We start from the raw sequence: 15,487 nt of genomic DNA on the forward strand, positions 1-15,487 counted from the left end.
CATAATAATAATATTAAGTAATGATCCAAATGTGTATAGAACATGGAAAAATTTTTATATGCATCAATTCACATCTTCACTTTTCTATGCCGTTGTGCATCATCGTGACAATATCCCGTATGGTACGTTCGGAAATACCACCCAGGTGCATTCGGGGGCCTCTTATGATTCGCAGACATATACCGTCCATAGTCCATAGCATCAACCAAGTCATATTAAAGTCGTCCTCGAGTGCATCCGGGTGGTATTTTGGAACAAATGCTTAGTATGCATTCATTGCAGCAGGATGCAGCACAAGAAGGAGGCCTATATAAGTACGTACATGCACTGACGTACACTGGAAGTCTGGAAGTTAAAATAGAAAATTACTATAAAAACATTATGTGACAGTCTCGATGTTACTAAACACTATCTGCCGGTTCTACTATCTAACTGAATATCGACTACCGTATCCGGCCGTATCGTTGACACACGGTTTGTCAGAGATTTTGCTATGTTGCATTTCTTCCAACCTTAAAATTTTGTTCCAAAGAACGCCTAATGACTTAAAAACATCTTTTAGGCGTCTTTTAGTCAATTAAATGACTAAAAAATGTTTACAGACAACTTTTAGTCAAGTGTGCTGTATGGCGTAATTAAAAAGTATATATTCTGATTCTGAGAGTGGGAGTCGTTGAGACAGTCGTGACAATTTGTGACTTTTTGGGAAATGTTCAAAATGTGTGAGAGATTTGACCCGGTATGATTTCGGAAAATTGGAAAATGGATAGAAAAGCGAGAGTACGATTCCTATGGGAATCGCAGGTGGGTGAGTAAAAACAAAACTAGGGCCAGGGTCCTAGATTCGAGCAGCCGTATATCCCTCACGTGTGCTTTACCGACAGTACAGGTCAATAAACAATTAGTTTAATAAAATTCAAATGCGAAGCAAACTGAACAATCAGGCGTTTATAGGACAATGTGCCAGTCCTATCGAGTAAAACGAACTTAAAAACACTCAAATTAGTTGAAAAATAACGCTGTACCATTGTGCCGTATTCTTGAAGAGAGGTTACTTTTGGTTATTTCCACTTCAAGAACGCGGGACGGTGGTATAACGTTATTCTTCATCCGATTTGAGTTTTGTTAAGCTCGATTGACTCGTTAGAATTGGCACCTTGTCATAAAGAAGCCCGTTTTTCCAATTTGCTTCGCATTTGACTTTTATTAAACGAATTGTTTACCGACAGTACAAGTCAATAAACAATTCGTTTAATAAAAGTCAAATGCGAAGCAAATTGGAAAAACGGGCTTCTTTATGACAAGGTGCCAATTCTAACGAGTCAATCGAGCTTAAAAAAACTCAAATCGGATGAAGAATTACGTTGTACCACTGTCCCGCGTTCTTGAAGTGGAAATAACCAAAAGTAACCTCTCTTCAAGAACGCGGCACAATGCTACAGCGTTATTTTGCAACTAATTTGAGTGTTTTTAAGTTCGTTTGACTCGTTAGGACTGGCACATTGTCCAACAAACGCCCGATTGTTCAATTTGCTTCGCATTTTACTTTTATTAAACGAATTGTTTATTGACTTGAACTGTCGATAAAGTAGGCGTGAGGGATCCCGTTAACGGGATCCCTCACGCGTGCTTTACGACAGTACAAGTCAATAAACAATTCGTTTAATAAAAGTCAAATGCGAAGCAAATTGTAAAAACGGGCTTCTTTATGACAAGGTGCCAATTATAACGAGTCAATCGAGCTTAAAAAAACTCAAATCGGATGAAGAATAACGCTGTACCACTGTCCCGCGTTCTTGAAGTGGAAATAACCAAAAGTAACCTCTCTTCAACAACGTGGCACAATGGTACAGGGTTATTTTTCAACTAATTTGAGTGTTTTTAAGTTCGTTTGACTCGTTAGGACTGGCACATTGTCCTACAAACCCACGATTGTTCAATTCGCTTTGCATTTGAATTTTATTAAACTAATTGTTTATTGACTTGAACTGTCGATAAAGTAGGCGTGAGGGATCCCGTTAAGCAGGTCAAGACCACCAAGCCCGACTTGAGAGTAGCTTTGAGGGCTAGCTAGCCAGGCTTTGGTAGGACTCGGCCTAAAGTAGTATAGTTTTCCTTGCATGAACTATACATATGAGTTTAGCCCGATTAGAGGAGTCACTTGCACCAACGATGTTTAATTTAAACCGTGTTTAAAATTGTATAGTAAACGTTACATTAAATATACTATCTAATTTAAATTCTGTTTAAAAGTGGTATATTTCATGTCACATAAACTATTCATTTTAAATAAAACACTGTTGGTGCAAGTGACCCAAGCCGGGCTTGGTATGTAGGAGTAAGGGCCAGGGGCAGGGGAGTCAATTCAGTCAATATTGTGCGGGCGACAACTCATGAGCGAGATCGCTACTAGGTGGCCATCTGGCGGCGTCGTGTCGAAGTAGGGAGTACTGGGATTGAGGAATGGAGTCGTCAAAAGGAGATTTGAGATAGTGCGACTAGTGCGAGAGCCAAGACTTCCGTACTTCCGACAGCCGACTACTTCCGAATTCCCAGCTCCGACTTCCGACATCCGACAGTTCCGAGTGTTCCGACTCCAAGTCCCGGTCGAGCCGATCGACTCCCAGACCGCTCACAATGAAAACATCAAGAAATAAAAAAGCAAAAAAAAATCTAGCATTTTTTATCAATAATTTTCAGTTTCGAATACCTTTTCAGATATTGATTGATGGAACTTTTGCTGTTGCAGCTCTAGAGGTTAGTTTAAAAAATGGATTTACATTAATTTTTTATTATATGCTAGTAAGTTTATTATAGAAATGTAAAAGATAGAGCTTCTCCAAATTTTCTAGAACAAATTTAACATACGAGATCAACTAACAAAATATATACAAGCTGAGGTTAAGTTGTTGACAACACCATGTGTCATACAAGAAGGGGAGAATCTTTGTAACTTTTCTAATGCTTTAATTGGAGCAACAAAAATTATTAAGCAATTTGCTGTACATAAATGTGGGCATGATAAGAAACCTGTTGTTGGTGCAGAGTGTTTAAAATCTATGGTTGCTGATAATAATCTTTCTAGGTAACTATAAATATACTTCTGTTAAATTAAAATTACAGTGTTTACATTAACTCTCCCTATTACTCCTATCATGTAGATATATAATTGCAACACAAGATCGTGAACTACAAGATGTAATGAGAAACATACCTGGTGTACCATTGCTTTATTTACATGGAAAAGCACCTACTTTAGAGTCACCATCAACAGCAAGTCAAGAATATGCTTGCAATATGCAGAAAAATTTAGGGATGACTACATGGGATCAAAAAAATATAGAAATCTTAAAAAAGCAGACAGGTCTGATACAAAGTAATGAAAAAACCCCAAGAAAGAAAAAAGTGAAAGGTGGTCCAAATCCATTGAGTTGTTTAAAAAAAAAAAAAAAAAATAAGCCTAATATTTCATCTCAAAGTAAGAAGTTGAAGGATGTTTCAAAGGCTGTGAAAAGAACTAAAAAGATAAAAATGGCACCACACATTAGAGAGGCTTTAATGAATGAAATAAAACAAAAACTAAATACGCGATGTGTCAAACCTTAGATAAGTTCAACAGACTTGTGTATAGATTAATTTTTTTATTGTTACAATAATGTTTCTATAATATTTATAAATATAAATAAAATATATACCGCAGTATTTTAATATGATTTTTTTGGAAAATGAAATATCCAATAATATCTCTTTAACATTAATAGTACATAATAGACAAAATAATTTTTTTATAATTAAATAGAAGCTTTTATACAGTTAATAATTTGTTGCATATTTTATTGGAAAGCAGCTATTAAATTTTGTAGAGCAATATCTTTTGATAGCAGTTGTGTAAGTCATAAAAATAATTGTACAATCTATTTCTGTAAAATAAAACTTATAAAATAGCTATAACTTAATTTTCTTAAAATTATAAAGATGAACACAACGCTAAAATTATAATTGTCCAAAAATAATAAAAAATAAAAGAGCAAATCTTGTTTTCAGAGTCAAAATATTTAGTAGTTGTGGCTTTTAAATGCATGAAATGATACAGAATATAAAGTTGATAAAATGTACCTTCATAAGCAGATGATAAGTCTTCCATATTGTACATTTGGCAGAGATTGTTTTAAAGCTATAATAAAATTTATGTCATCTTTTAAAATAGATCAATATTTATTAATACTTTGATGTCAGAATGAGAATATCCTGTTTTAAAGTTTTCCTTAAAAATACTAGCAAATTTAAATCTTTGACTATAAAGACACGTACTATTTAGATCTAAGAGATATTATAATGTTTAAACAAAAAAACTTGTCAAGCCGTATTTTTACGTATATTACTTAGTAAAATTTACTTGGAAATCAACATTATCTTTTTAATATACTGTACAGAACTTTCTACAAAATTTAGTGGAAGTTCTTTTAAAATATGTAATTAGAAAAGGACGTAATTTCTTCACTGAAAATTTTCATGACATAGATCACGGTTTGCAAAATAATAGAAAAACATTATTTTTGTTTAATGTCACAAGACACATGTCGAACCAAATTACTTTAATCAAGCTGCAAGCCTGGATCCACGCACGTATATAATTACAGTAGCAATATAGTATATATTATATATAATATGAAAAGTTTTTTTTGCTAGAATACAATTATTTGAAACTGAAAGTACAAAATTTTTTATCATACATTTTTGTATTCAGAAAAAAAAACATATTTAAACGCTGACTGGTCAAGGGTGTTGACTGAGAAGCGCACTAGCAGCCATACCTAGCATTTTCATCCGACGACTTGACCGATGATTTGGATTTGCCGTGACAAATGTCGCTAATTGATTTTGCAATGTTAGTAGAACAGTGCCCATATGTTCTCTCGTTACTGGATCATTGGGATCCAAGTTCAATATCGCTTCTTCCAAATACCTATGCTTTAATTCTGTACGGTGCCCCAAGTCTGCTGATAGTTGTTGCACTAGAGACAAGATGACAGGTTGTTGAAGAACACAGCGAGTGCCTTGTCCTGGAGGTGGTACAGGACATGAGAACACTCGAGAAGGCTCGGTTCTTTCGCAAAGCGATACAACTAAGCTTAAATCACTTGCACTTAGAGCTTGCTGAAAAGCAGCATTTAACTGGCCTCTTTGCAAAAGTGACATAACACGGGCTTGAACATCTGCTGCATTTGCAACCGGTATAGCCGGCGTGGTCGCTCTTGACCTAAAAATGTGTATAAATATATTTCATAAATTCCAAAATAATTACATATTTACGTTTACTATTCATTATTTTCATCACTCACCGCGCTGTTGTTATTTCAGTAAGTTGTTGACTTAAGTTATCTCTAATACTATCTCTAACTGTGCGAATGGTACCTTCCTGCATTAAGTTTAATCCTCTAGTTAACTCTGACTGAAGCTCTTGACGAATTAAATTAGCCAAAGCTTCGCTCTGTTGTTCATGACGTCGTTGGTTCTGTTTCTCTGTCACAGCTTCAACATTTTGTAGATCTTAAAAAAGCAATATTAGATTCATCATTTTCTTTTGTTATAAAAATTTTGATAAAAAATGTATTGCCTTACATTCTCTAGTACCCCTGACAAAAGCATCTTGCACTTGTCTGAACATAGTTTGGCAAGCCTTTTCCATACCAGGTAAAAGAACATTTGTAAAAGCATCCTTAAAAGCAGTATCAAGAGCAGGCTTAGCTGCTTGTGAGATAGTTTTCGAGAAATTATCTTTCACTTGTGAACTACTGACTAGCTGTGTCAAATTTTCTTTTAAGACACTATTTATCTGCTCAACGTCCAATCTTATTTGATGCTTCATAGACATTACAGTTTCCTCAACTATTCGAGGCATGATTTTTTCAATGTTCTCTTGTAATTTAGGCTCGAGAACATTCATGAAATCAAGCAAACGATTGGCTTGTCTATACTGTGCTCTCTCTAAGAGAGTATTTAATCGTGAGGATATTTGTGCAAAACTAGAGTCAATTTTTGTATTTAAAGGGGTTTCTTGACGTAACCTGTTAACTTCTGCTCGTAATTCTCGCATCTCCGTTCGTTGAACTTGAATAACACCTGCTATTGAGTCTAGTTTATTCATAAGCTCGGTTTTAAGTTTTGCTGTTTGCCAGTTTGAATCTACATCAGTTACAGTAGACGAATCCTTTTCTGTTGACTTTCTCTGCACTTCACTATCCCCTCCATCGCGGAAATCACTGCCTTCCTGCATCGCATGGACACTTTCCTTCAGTAAAACCATAGGAATGTTATGCCAGCCCTCGCCAGGAGTTTTTTCAGTTTTAATATCAACTTTTTGCTCATCTTCAGTTTTCAATGACAGAATTTCTCTAACTTCTCTGGAAGGACTGCTACCTCCACTTATGGGTGGATGATCTTCCACTTCATTTGTGGTTAATGGAGGATCAGCAGTGTTTAAAGCTTGCACTGCTTTTGCCATAGATGGACTGGTTGTCAATACATCTCCTAATTCAGGACTTGCTCTATTTGAATCTAGCTCGTTGCTCTCCTTTTTAGCTGGCGAGCTAAATGCATCAGGTGTCATTAGATTTAAACCGGCATTGTGATTTGGCGACGATTCTAGTGTCGCGGATAAAGACCCATCTTCTTCACCATTATTATCCGCTATCCCATTATGATTACCGCTACCAATTTCTGGCATATCTTCGGAATAATCTAGCGAGTCATGTGTGATTGTCTCTATCAAGCAATTTTTAGATGCTTGTACTGCAGGTTTAAAAGCAATGTGGCATTCTTGTAGAGACTTTGGTTGTACTACATACATACGAATCAACAATTGTTCTTCCGAGTCTTCGTCAAAGGGGCAAAGATCCTCCAATGATTCTCCACTTGGACGAATTTTACGTGGACCAGCATCGACTATTCCGAAGCTTAAAATTGGATTTGGCAGAAGAAATTCCGATATTGTACTGACACGGGCGACTGCTTCTCCACCATCCTTTGACAGATTTAGTATATACAGTACTTTACTATATATATCAGATAATAAAAGATATCCTGCACTAAGATCTAAACCTGCTTTTAAGACAGGGATCTTCCCTGTTGTTGGATTTGGTCCAAATTTAATGGTTTGTAAACAAGTCCATAATTCACAAGACCAAATTTTAATTTCTGAATTGTTATCACATCCTGTTACTGCAAATCTCCAAAATTGCACACTAAGGAAGGTAAAAATTGTATTATATTAATAATAAAATTTGATTAATTCAGTACATCATAGACAATTATAAATTTACTCAGGCATGCAGTTCTTGTGATCATCAAGGAAAAATAAGCAAGATATAGGCTTTCCATTATGTGGTTTCCATTGGTGCAAACATCTTGGTTGTTGCTGAGAGTTTCCATGCATAACTACTTGGAAAAATTTTATTTCTCCATCAAGACTAGCAGTAGCTAATGCAGTACCATCAGGACTAAAAGTAGCTTCTACTATAGTTCCAGTATGCTGACCAATTTCAAGCATACCCCCACACTCTTTCACTGCTTGAGAAGTAGCCTATTTATTAAACATTAATTATTATATCAAATACACAAAATGCATGATGAAAAAAATGTAATTAATTTTGATAGATTACCTCAACTGATCTAAACCTTGAAGCTACTGTGGTTACTGACCACAACTCAGCTTTTGAACCTCTAGTCAGTACTAGAAGCTTGGATACTTCATCACCATCTATTCCTTCTTCAGGAATATAGGGGCACCAAATTACACGATGAGTAGTTGGAGATACATCATCTGCATCTACTTGTAATACTAAATTACATAATAGTTCTGTTGCTGTAGATTCAATAGTATGTATAAAAAGAATTCCTGTGGAATCAATACAAGCTAATATGGCATTGGTTACATGCGCAAAAGCTAAGTCTTGTATAGAGCCACGCATCCCACGTAATAATGCTCTTTGTTCCATTTCCTTATGTACAACCCTTACAACACCACCATTACCTGTTCCTACTATAAAAATATACAATAATGTAATGTACAGGAGTATGACTGTGATAATAAATAATATACCTTTACCTTTTATCGCATAAGCTAAATATTTTCCAGACATATGAACTGCTAGTAATTGCCCAGAATATAGTTTATGCTCCCATGAAAAATCTACAATATTTTTTAATTTTACTTTAGAGCTCCCATGATCATGTCCTCCTGGAGGAGGAACCACTAAAACATCTCTACTGTACAATTCCACAGAATGATGGTTCTCTTGACCATTGAATTCCCTGCATTGAGAAAAAGTGCTAAGCAATAATTTTTACCTTAATATTTGTCTTAAATAAAAAAATGTATCTACATTCATAAAATAAGGAAACATATATATCCGTTTAAACTGATTACTGTGAATAAAATGAAAAAAAAGTGGTGATAATTACTTACACTGTCTGTGGAAAAAACTGTCCGAGGTTATCCTCTTCGGCTTTGATCATTTTGTAGAATTTGAATGATCTAAAAACACAAATAATAGGTAAAAATTAAAACTTTATAAGTTATCCAATAAAAGGTGGCTTATTCTAACTCCAGCCGGTGGTACTCCTGTTACTTTACGAACATCAAACGGCTCATTTCTAACCTTTTAAATTTTAAACATAAAATTCTTAAAATCTAAAAATCAGGAGTGGGAAGTGGTAGTAATAATTCAGATACAAAAAATTTGGAAACTCAACCTTACACTAGTGATCAATCCCCTTGATCCTCTCTTATCTCGTTAAATAAAAGTGTGGCAGTAACATTCACTGGCAGTAAAAGAAAAGCAATACTCAAACGCCACCTGCAGAAATTATTTCCGCAGAGAGAGAGTTTTATAACGCAAGCAGAAACTATATACTTTCCCATGAGTCGCACTATATCAAAGTATACATATTAGGGTTTGTTCATTTTAACTATATACACTCCTCCAGGCAGGAGTTCACATCACTGCTGACACTGCTGTTCGGATCATTTCTACACCACCTACACTAAAGCCACTTACTATACAGTGTAGTATAATTCAAAATGGCGTACTTTTGGCATCCCTGTCTACTCTGGTTGTCTCCTTGTGTCATTTCGTCAGCTTTCATCTAACTCTCTTCTATAGGCAGTCCTGTGTTTCAAAGTAATTTACAATTTTCTAGTTGCAATTAACCTTTCTTTGCACTTTGAATTTTCAAGTGCATGTAAGCGTAAATTAATAATTATTCTTATATGACATCCGGCAAGGAAACTATGGGGTAAGTTAAAATTACAACAGTATGTCTGTGAACAATTTCGAAAGGGTGTGTAGTGAGTGTAGTATATACTTTAAATTTGACGCATCTATTAATGAAGCATTTATTATGAAAAGTCTTAATCGATAAATATATTTAAATTTAGTTCGTGAATGTTTTAATTGCATCGTGTGATTACGATAAATATTTACAAATGGTTTTTCAAACAAATATCATTGCCTTAACTATGCAAGTATTGGAAATTTTTCTTCAATTATTGCACTTTCTACCCTTAATGGAATATGAATATGTAGAATTGATTGATCAAGTTTGATGTAAATTTTTATTTTCTAAATTTTTATCTGCTATTCTGTATCCAATATAAATCAGGTGTAATATAGTGGATAAAAAGTATAAAAGATAGTAATAATTTAACTTATTCTTCACTACAAATTTCTTTACATACATTATATGATTTTGATCATAGAAAGGTCAGTTCAAGCATATACTAGATTTATATGCATAATATTAAATTATTTTATGAAATTTAGAAAGACGAATAGTTCTCTCTCTCAATAATATATTATTAAAAGAATAATCTTGTAGTAAATAAGGAGGGCATTTTATAAATAGCCTACATTACTTCCTATAATATAAAACCAATAGGGTATAACAATATTTTAAAATTGATTATTACTTTTTTTAACCATATATAACTTTTTGAGTAAATGCATCATATTTTCACACATTACAAATATAAGTTTTTCTATTATATTTCTATCATTTTATAAATTTCAGGGAACAACCAATTTTTACATGCAAAGCACATGTATTTCATATTGATCCTAAAACTAAAAGATCATGGGTATCTGCGTCAACCGCTGCTGTCTCTGTCTCTTTCTTTTATGATTCAACCAGAAGTTTATATAGAATAATATCTGTGGAAGGAACAAAGGTGATATAAAGACTTTTTTGTATACATATAAAAAAATGAAACTTGTTTTATACCTTAATATTTTTTTTTTAGGCAGTAATTAACAGCACTATTACACCAAATATGACTTTTACAAAGACATCCCAAAAATTTGGGCAGTGGTCTGATGTTCGTGCTAATACAGTATATGGATTAGGGTTTTCTTCTGAGGTTGAATTAGGAAAGGTCTGTAATAAATATATCAATATTTAAAATTTAAACTTATATTTTAATATTTTAAAATAAAAAAATCTTATTTGATATACAGTTTATTGAAAAATTTCACGAGGTGAAGGAAGCTACAAAATTAGCTGCTGCAAAACTTCAATCGAATAGCTCAACAGCAACTCCAGCAACTAGTGCAAATGTAAGCCCCATAACATCTAGGTCAGGCATGCCTTCAGCGGAGCAAGACCTCATAGATCCACCAAATTCATCAATGATAAATTCTAACATATCAGCATCGAATAACCCTAATCCAAATACCAATATAATCTCTGCTCAAAATAGTGTACCTTTGGTAAGCGGTAGTCCATTACCCAGTAGTTATCAAAATAAAATGGATGATGAATTAAAAAATGCAGTGCATTCGAGATCGCAAAGTATTTCTCAGCAGAGTACAGAAAGCCCTCAACATCAGGGAAAGCAAATACAAATTAGCCCTGCGCAAGGTGGCCAATCTACTGAGATGCAATTGAAGTATGAAAATGACAGATTAAAGCTTGCTTTAGCACAAAGCTCTGCCAATGCCAAAAAGTGGGAGGTATATATATTTGTTATATTCTGAAATTCTTACTCTGCCTTTTAAAATTTACTAAAATTTGTACTTAAGTATACAAGTTATTAATGCATAATAAAATCTGTACTGCAGGTAGAATTAACTACTTTGAAAACTAATAATGCTAGATTAACAAGTGCACTTCAAGAGTCAACAGCAAATGTAGATGAATGGAAAAGACAGTTGCAGTTATATAAAGAAGAAAATGCCAGAATTAAATCGAAATATGCTGATTTAGAAGCAGGAAAGATTGCAGAAGGTAATGCAGAAGCACTAAGGTTGAGAGTTGAAGCTTTAGAAAATGAAGTAAAAACAAGAAACGATGAAATAAAAGCTCTCAATATTGGTCACAGAAACAAAGAATTCATGGTAAGTTTATATATTAGATTTCTCTCTATTCATTTATTTACCTATATTATGAATAAACTATAAATTTTTCGTTAAAACAATTGTTTAATTTTGGACATTCAAATGTTGGTCGTGCAGGTTCTCCAGAAGGAAAATGCGGAATTGCGGGATACGTTGAGTGTAGTACATGAACAATTAGAACTTGCATTAAGCGCTAATAAAGTTCAAAAACAAAATTTGGATACATTAAACCATAGATTAGCGGGATATATTGAAGATCTGGTAACTGTGCATCGAGAAATTTCAAATACGTTACAAACTTAAATTAAAACACTAGGAAATATGAAAACTACGAACGTCTGCTTAGGTATTTTGTATTTATTAAATAAGACAAGTGTACGATCGGGAGTATATTGCATTATAAAGAATTATAAAAACAAAATACTAACTGGTAGACAGTTAGAAAATGTTTAATTTGGTACATTCACTATGCTTTTTAGCTTATATGAATGAATTGAATTATGGATATGTTAATAAGAGTAGTTTTTGTCTAAAAACATTTAATCTGCGAACATTCTAAGTGCTATTAACCCTTAAAGGGCACACCTCATTTTTATAGTGTAAAGAGCGCACTGGGTTAAATTAACCCAACATACAATTTGAATGTTTATGAAATCACAGGAGCGCTTATTACTTGGCTTAACAAATTCACAAACATTATTTAATTGTTTAGAATTGTGGGATAATAATTTTTAAAGGTATATATATAATTGAAATTTTGCTTAAAAAATTTAAGCAGAAAAAAGAAATATAATTTTGTACAAAAATCTTACAAACGTTTTTAATCTTTAATATTTTTGTTTAAAAATTTAACAGTATAATCAAAAATTAAATTACTTTTAGGTAAAGCTGATGAGAATAGTAAATATTTAAAAAAAAAGTCAATTTATTTGAACAACCGAATGCACGAGTTTCATAAAAATACAGATTCCAGAGCTACACTAACAGTATTGGGCTTACTTCCTCAATAGCATGGTCAAGTGAAAGATTTAAACTATCAATAGATATTACCATCTAAATATTAAATTCACATTTCAAAGGACCTAAAATTGCAATGTAAAATTTGTTTAGGTCATTGTGATTTAATATGCCCTTTAAGGATTAAAGTGTCCTTTTGACGTGACTGATGAATTTATCTAATTTGTTAAATATGTTAGAATATATGTCTACATTTCTTGCCCGAACAATTTATGCACAAAGAATTAGAGAAGTTGATTATTTTTTAAATCTTATGTATGTATGTATATGTAACTCCTGTAAAATTCTATTTAATACTTCTTTCTTTGTGTATACGTGTGTATGTACGCGTTTGCGTGTAATTTGTGTATGTAAAAAAACATTGTTAAAGCGGTAGACCAATATTTACTTTTATAAAACTTACGCTTTAGTAATATAATTTTAATTAAATCTTTTCTTAGGTATATAGTGATTACCAGAGCGCGCGTTTACGCATCAAGCTTTATACTAGTTTAACCCCTTGACTGTATAGACATAATAAATGATCAGATGTGCCATTTCTGTGTTAGAAAGGAAATTATCGAATTTTATTTATGATGTTACAATAACGGCCTGAGAGGCCGTTAAATTTAAATTTAAAATCAAATTTAAGAAATTTAATAATTACGGATTTAAGGAGCTGAACGAATATGTTATGTCGCTACCCTATCAATCCGATGACTGAGTTCGCATGATTATTTGCTAAATTAATTATCAAATTAATGTTAACGCTTCGCAAATCGACTAAAAGCTACACTCAGTTCTAAGTACTTTTATTATAATTTATAGGTTTTAAAACATCACAATAAACAACATATTCCTAAATGTAAAGAGATTCTGTAATTGGATACCTAGGTCGTATTCCAGAATTCACTGCCAGTACTGGGGACAACGTTATATCTTTGTCAAGAATGAAGCATTGAAAGAAGACAGAAGGATATTCGCAGTACTAGCAGTGAATTCTGGAACACGGCCATACTGTACTAGCCATATATTTTTTAAATTGGAAATAAAATCCTATTTTATAACTAAAGCCCGCGGAACACTATACGGGGTTTCATATTGGTCTATTTGCTAGATTTGTTAAGACCAATGAGATTTTTACATTTTGCTCATAGCTAAATCTTCATTGATCTTTACAAATCTAACAAGCATTTCAGAACGAGATCGAATGTAGTGTGCTCCAAACTTTGGTAAATAATGATAAATTATCAACTATCTGATAATACTTAAAAAGAGAAATCAATGTAGAAAGATAATTAATTTTTGTATCTGCAACAGGTTTTATTTTATTTTCTATATTTTTTCATGTTTTGCTTTGAACATAATTTTTCGTTCGATTTTATTGGAGAAGTCATTTTAAACGTTACAACAATATACTCTACAAATTCATCGTCTCATTTAAAAAAATATGATTTTTTAAATGAAATACAATTATTTGTTTATTTCTGTAAATTAAATGAAACAATCGAAGTGTTGAATTAGTAGAATATATTACTGTAATGATTAAAATAACTCCCTAACAAATAAAATTGAAATAAAAAGTAAGTCTAAAAAGAAAAAATATAGGTAATAAAATTGCATTTGATGTAAATATAAAAAGTGAAATATTTTCTTATATATTGTTTCTCAACTATATTATTTGATACATATTTCAGTTTAATTATAAAATACAGGATATTATTTATGTCAAATTAATATAAAACATATGTTTGTGTAGTACAGTAAATATTCAGCCATAGAGCCTCTTTAAATAGCTCTTTGTGGATTTAAAAATTTATATAGCAATAATCTCGAATTCATCAACCTCTCTAAGAAACTTGCACAAAACTATTTTATGAGAATCGGACTACACTTTCAGCATATGCATGCGTCATATTACATTCACCATTTAAATTTCTACATTTTCATGTCAAATTCGGACTCAGCAAATCAAAGAAGTGTATAAACATACTTTTGTATAAATTTCAATCATACTAATATTTGTTTCTTTGGTGTTTTTATATGTCAATCGCACTGGTAATACAACATTTTCATGTCGTTACAAGTGTCATCCACAGACAAGGGGTTAAGAACGTGAATTTTAACACTCTTGACTGAGTAACTGTTGATGACACGTATTAGACATATAAGGAGAACGAATCTCAGAGCAACCGAATAAATATCATGCAGCCTGTTATAATCTAAATTAATGCTGCAAAATTATAGCTTCGTTTTAAATATAAACAAAAGTTAACATAATCGCAATTTGGCATAACTGCGTAATTAAAATTTGAACTAAAGTTAAAAAAAAAAAGATTTTCCTAGTTTAGGGTGAGTTTTTTTGAGCTTTTATATATCATTTATAAGATTTTATAATTCCATGGTTTTCATACCTGTTTTACTAAACCGGTGTAAACCAGCGTGTTTAACATAGCCCATATAATATTGTGCAATATCGCAATTAAAATCTGTACATACACGGTGTAGAGCTATATACCGGCCAAAGTTTAACCATATATTCCAGATATAATTAGAAATAAAAACTTGTTGTAAAATTTTTATCTGTCACCTCTCATTTTTGAAATATCCCTTTTTTAAATCAACCGATAATACGCTGTGCAAATTAGGGGATGTATATTTAAATCTAGTAAAATAGATGTCTTCCCTGTACTATGTCATATATGAAAAATGTGCAGAATATCAATACACTATTCATCTTTAAATTTGTTAGCTCTGGCGGACTTTTTGCAAATGTATAGTTAATTATATATTTTCATTTCGTTATTTAATTGTGTTATAAATATACACAACAAATATTGCAATAGATCGTATGGAATATCATAATTTTATAGTGTAATATTTATCAACTATTTTGCAAGTGATTAAACTGAGCAAGATATATAATAGCTTCAATGTGAACTAGCTGATATATATATATATATATATACTCTTTAAGATAAAATTATTATTAAATCTAAAATTGACTTCATAGTAAAAAATATATGGATGATATTTCTCTTAAAATACCTCCATTAAAGATATATCTCCGCAAAAAACTAGAATCCCATAAAATTTTG

The 15,487-nt window shown here is 32.4% G+C and overlaps 3 protein-coding genes across 7 annotated transcripts; 2 read left to right on the forward strand and 1 right to left on the reverse strand.

The window, feature by feature from the left end:
- The first annotated feature begins 1,776 nt into the window (after positions 1-1,776).
- LOC136773606 (rRNA-processing protein UTP23 homolog) lies at positions 1,777-3,702 on the forward strand. Its single transcript, XM_066727388.1, has 3 exons — positions 1,777-2,757; positions 2,853-3,085; positions 3,162-3,702. The coding sequence occupies exons 1-3, from the start codon at positions 2,638-2,640 to the stop codon at positions 3,604-3,606; spliced, it is 798 nt and encodes a 265-aa protein (XP_066583485.1). The 5' UTR covers positions 1,777-2,637; the 3' UTR covers positions 3,607-3,702.
- A 150-nt stretch (positions 3,703-3,852) lies between these two features.
- On the reverse strand, positions 3,853-8,869 carry Ge-1 (Enhancer of mRNA-decapping protein 4 homolog Ge-1). 2 transcript variants are annotated; one of them, XM_066727386.1, is made up of 8 exons: positions 8,755-8,869; positions 8,468-8,536; positions 8,108-8,313; positions 7,662-8,041; positions 7,323-7,582; positions 5,623-7,244; positions 5,343-5,550; positions 3,853-5,260 (listed from the first exon to the last, which is right to left on the reverse strand). In XM_066727386.1, the coding sequence occupies exons 2-8, from the start codon at positions 8,515-8,517 to the stop codon at positions 4,777-4,779; spliced, it is 3,210 nt and encodes a 1,069-aa protein (XP_066583483.1). In that variant the 5' UTR covers positions 8,518-8,536; positions 8,755-8,869; the 3' UTR covers positions 3,853-4,776. The 2 variants fall into 2 exon arrangements, with proteins under 2 accessions (XP_066583483.1, XP_066583484.1); XM_066727387.1 differs by having other exon boundaries at positions 8,760-8,850.
- A 227-nt stretch (positions 8,870-9,096) lies between these two features.
- homer (protein) lies at positions 9,097-14,967 on the forward strand. Of its 4 annotated transcripts, none has more exons than XR_010822580.1 (7): positions 9,097-9,297; positions 10,072-10,228; positions 10,301-10,432; positions 10,515-11,009; positions 11,118-11,393; positions 11,511-12,130; positions 12,276-14,967. XR_010822580.1 is itself a non-coding variant. In XM_066726617.1 (7 exons), exons 1-6 carry the CDS (start codon positions 9,272-9,274, stop codon positions 11,694-11,696), a joined length of 1,272 nt encoding a protein of 423 aa, XP_066582714.1. In that variant the 5' UTR covers positions 9,097-9,271; the 3' UTR covers positions 11,697-11,739; positions 11,873-14,967. The 4 variants fall into 4 exon arrangements, 3 of the variants coding, with proteins under 3 accessions (XP_066582714.1, XP_066582715.1, XP_066582713.1); XM_066726617.1 differs by having other exon boundaries at positions 11,511-11,739; positions 11,873-14,967; XM_066726618.1 differs by having other exon boundaries at positions 11,511-11,739.
- Positions 14,968-15,487: the final 520 nt, after the last annotated feature.

Source organism: Prorops nasuta, unplaced genomic scaffold (genome assembly GCF_024137725.1).
Source record: "Prorops nasuta isolate Cenicafe-Biocafe unplaced genomic scaffold, Cenicafe_Pnas_1.2 PNAS00005, whole genome shotgun sequence".
Lineage (NCBI taxonomy): Eukaryota > Metazoa > Arthropoda > Insecta > Hymenoptera > Bethylidae > Prorops > Prorops nasuta.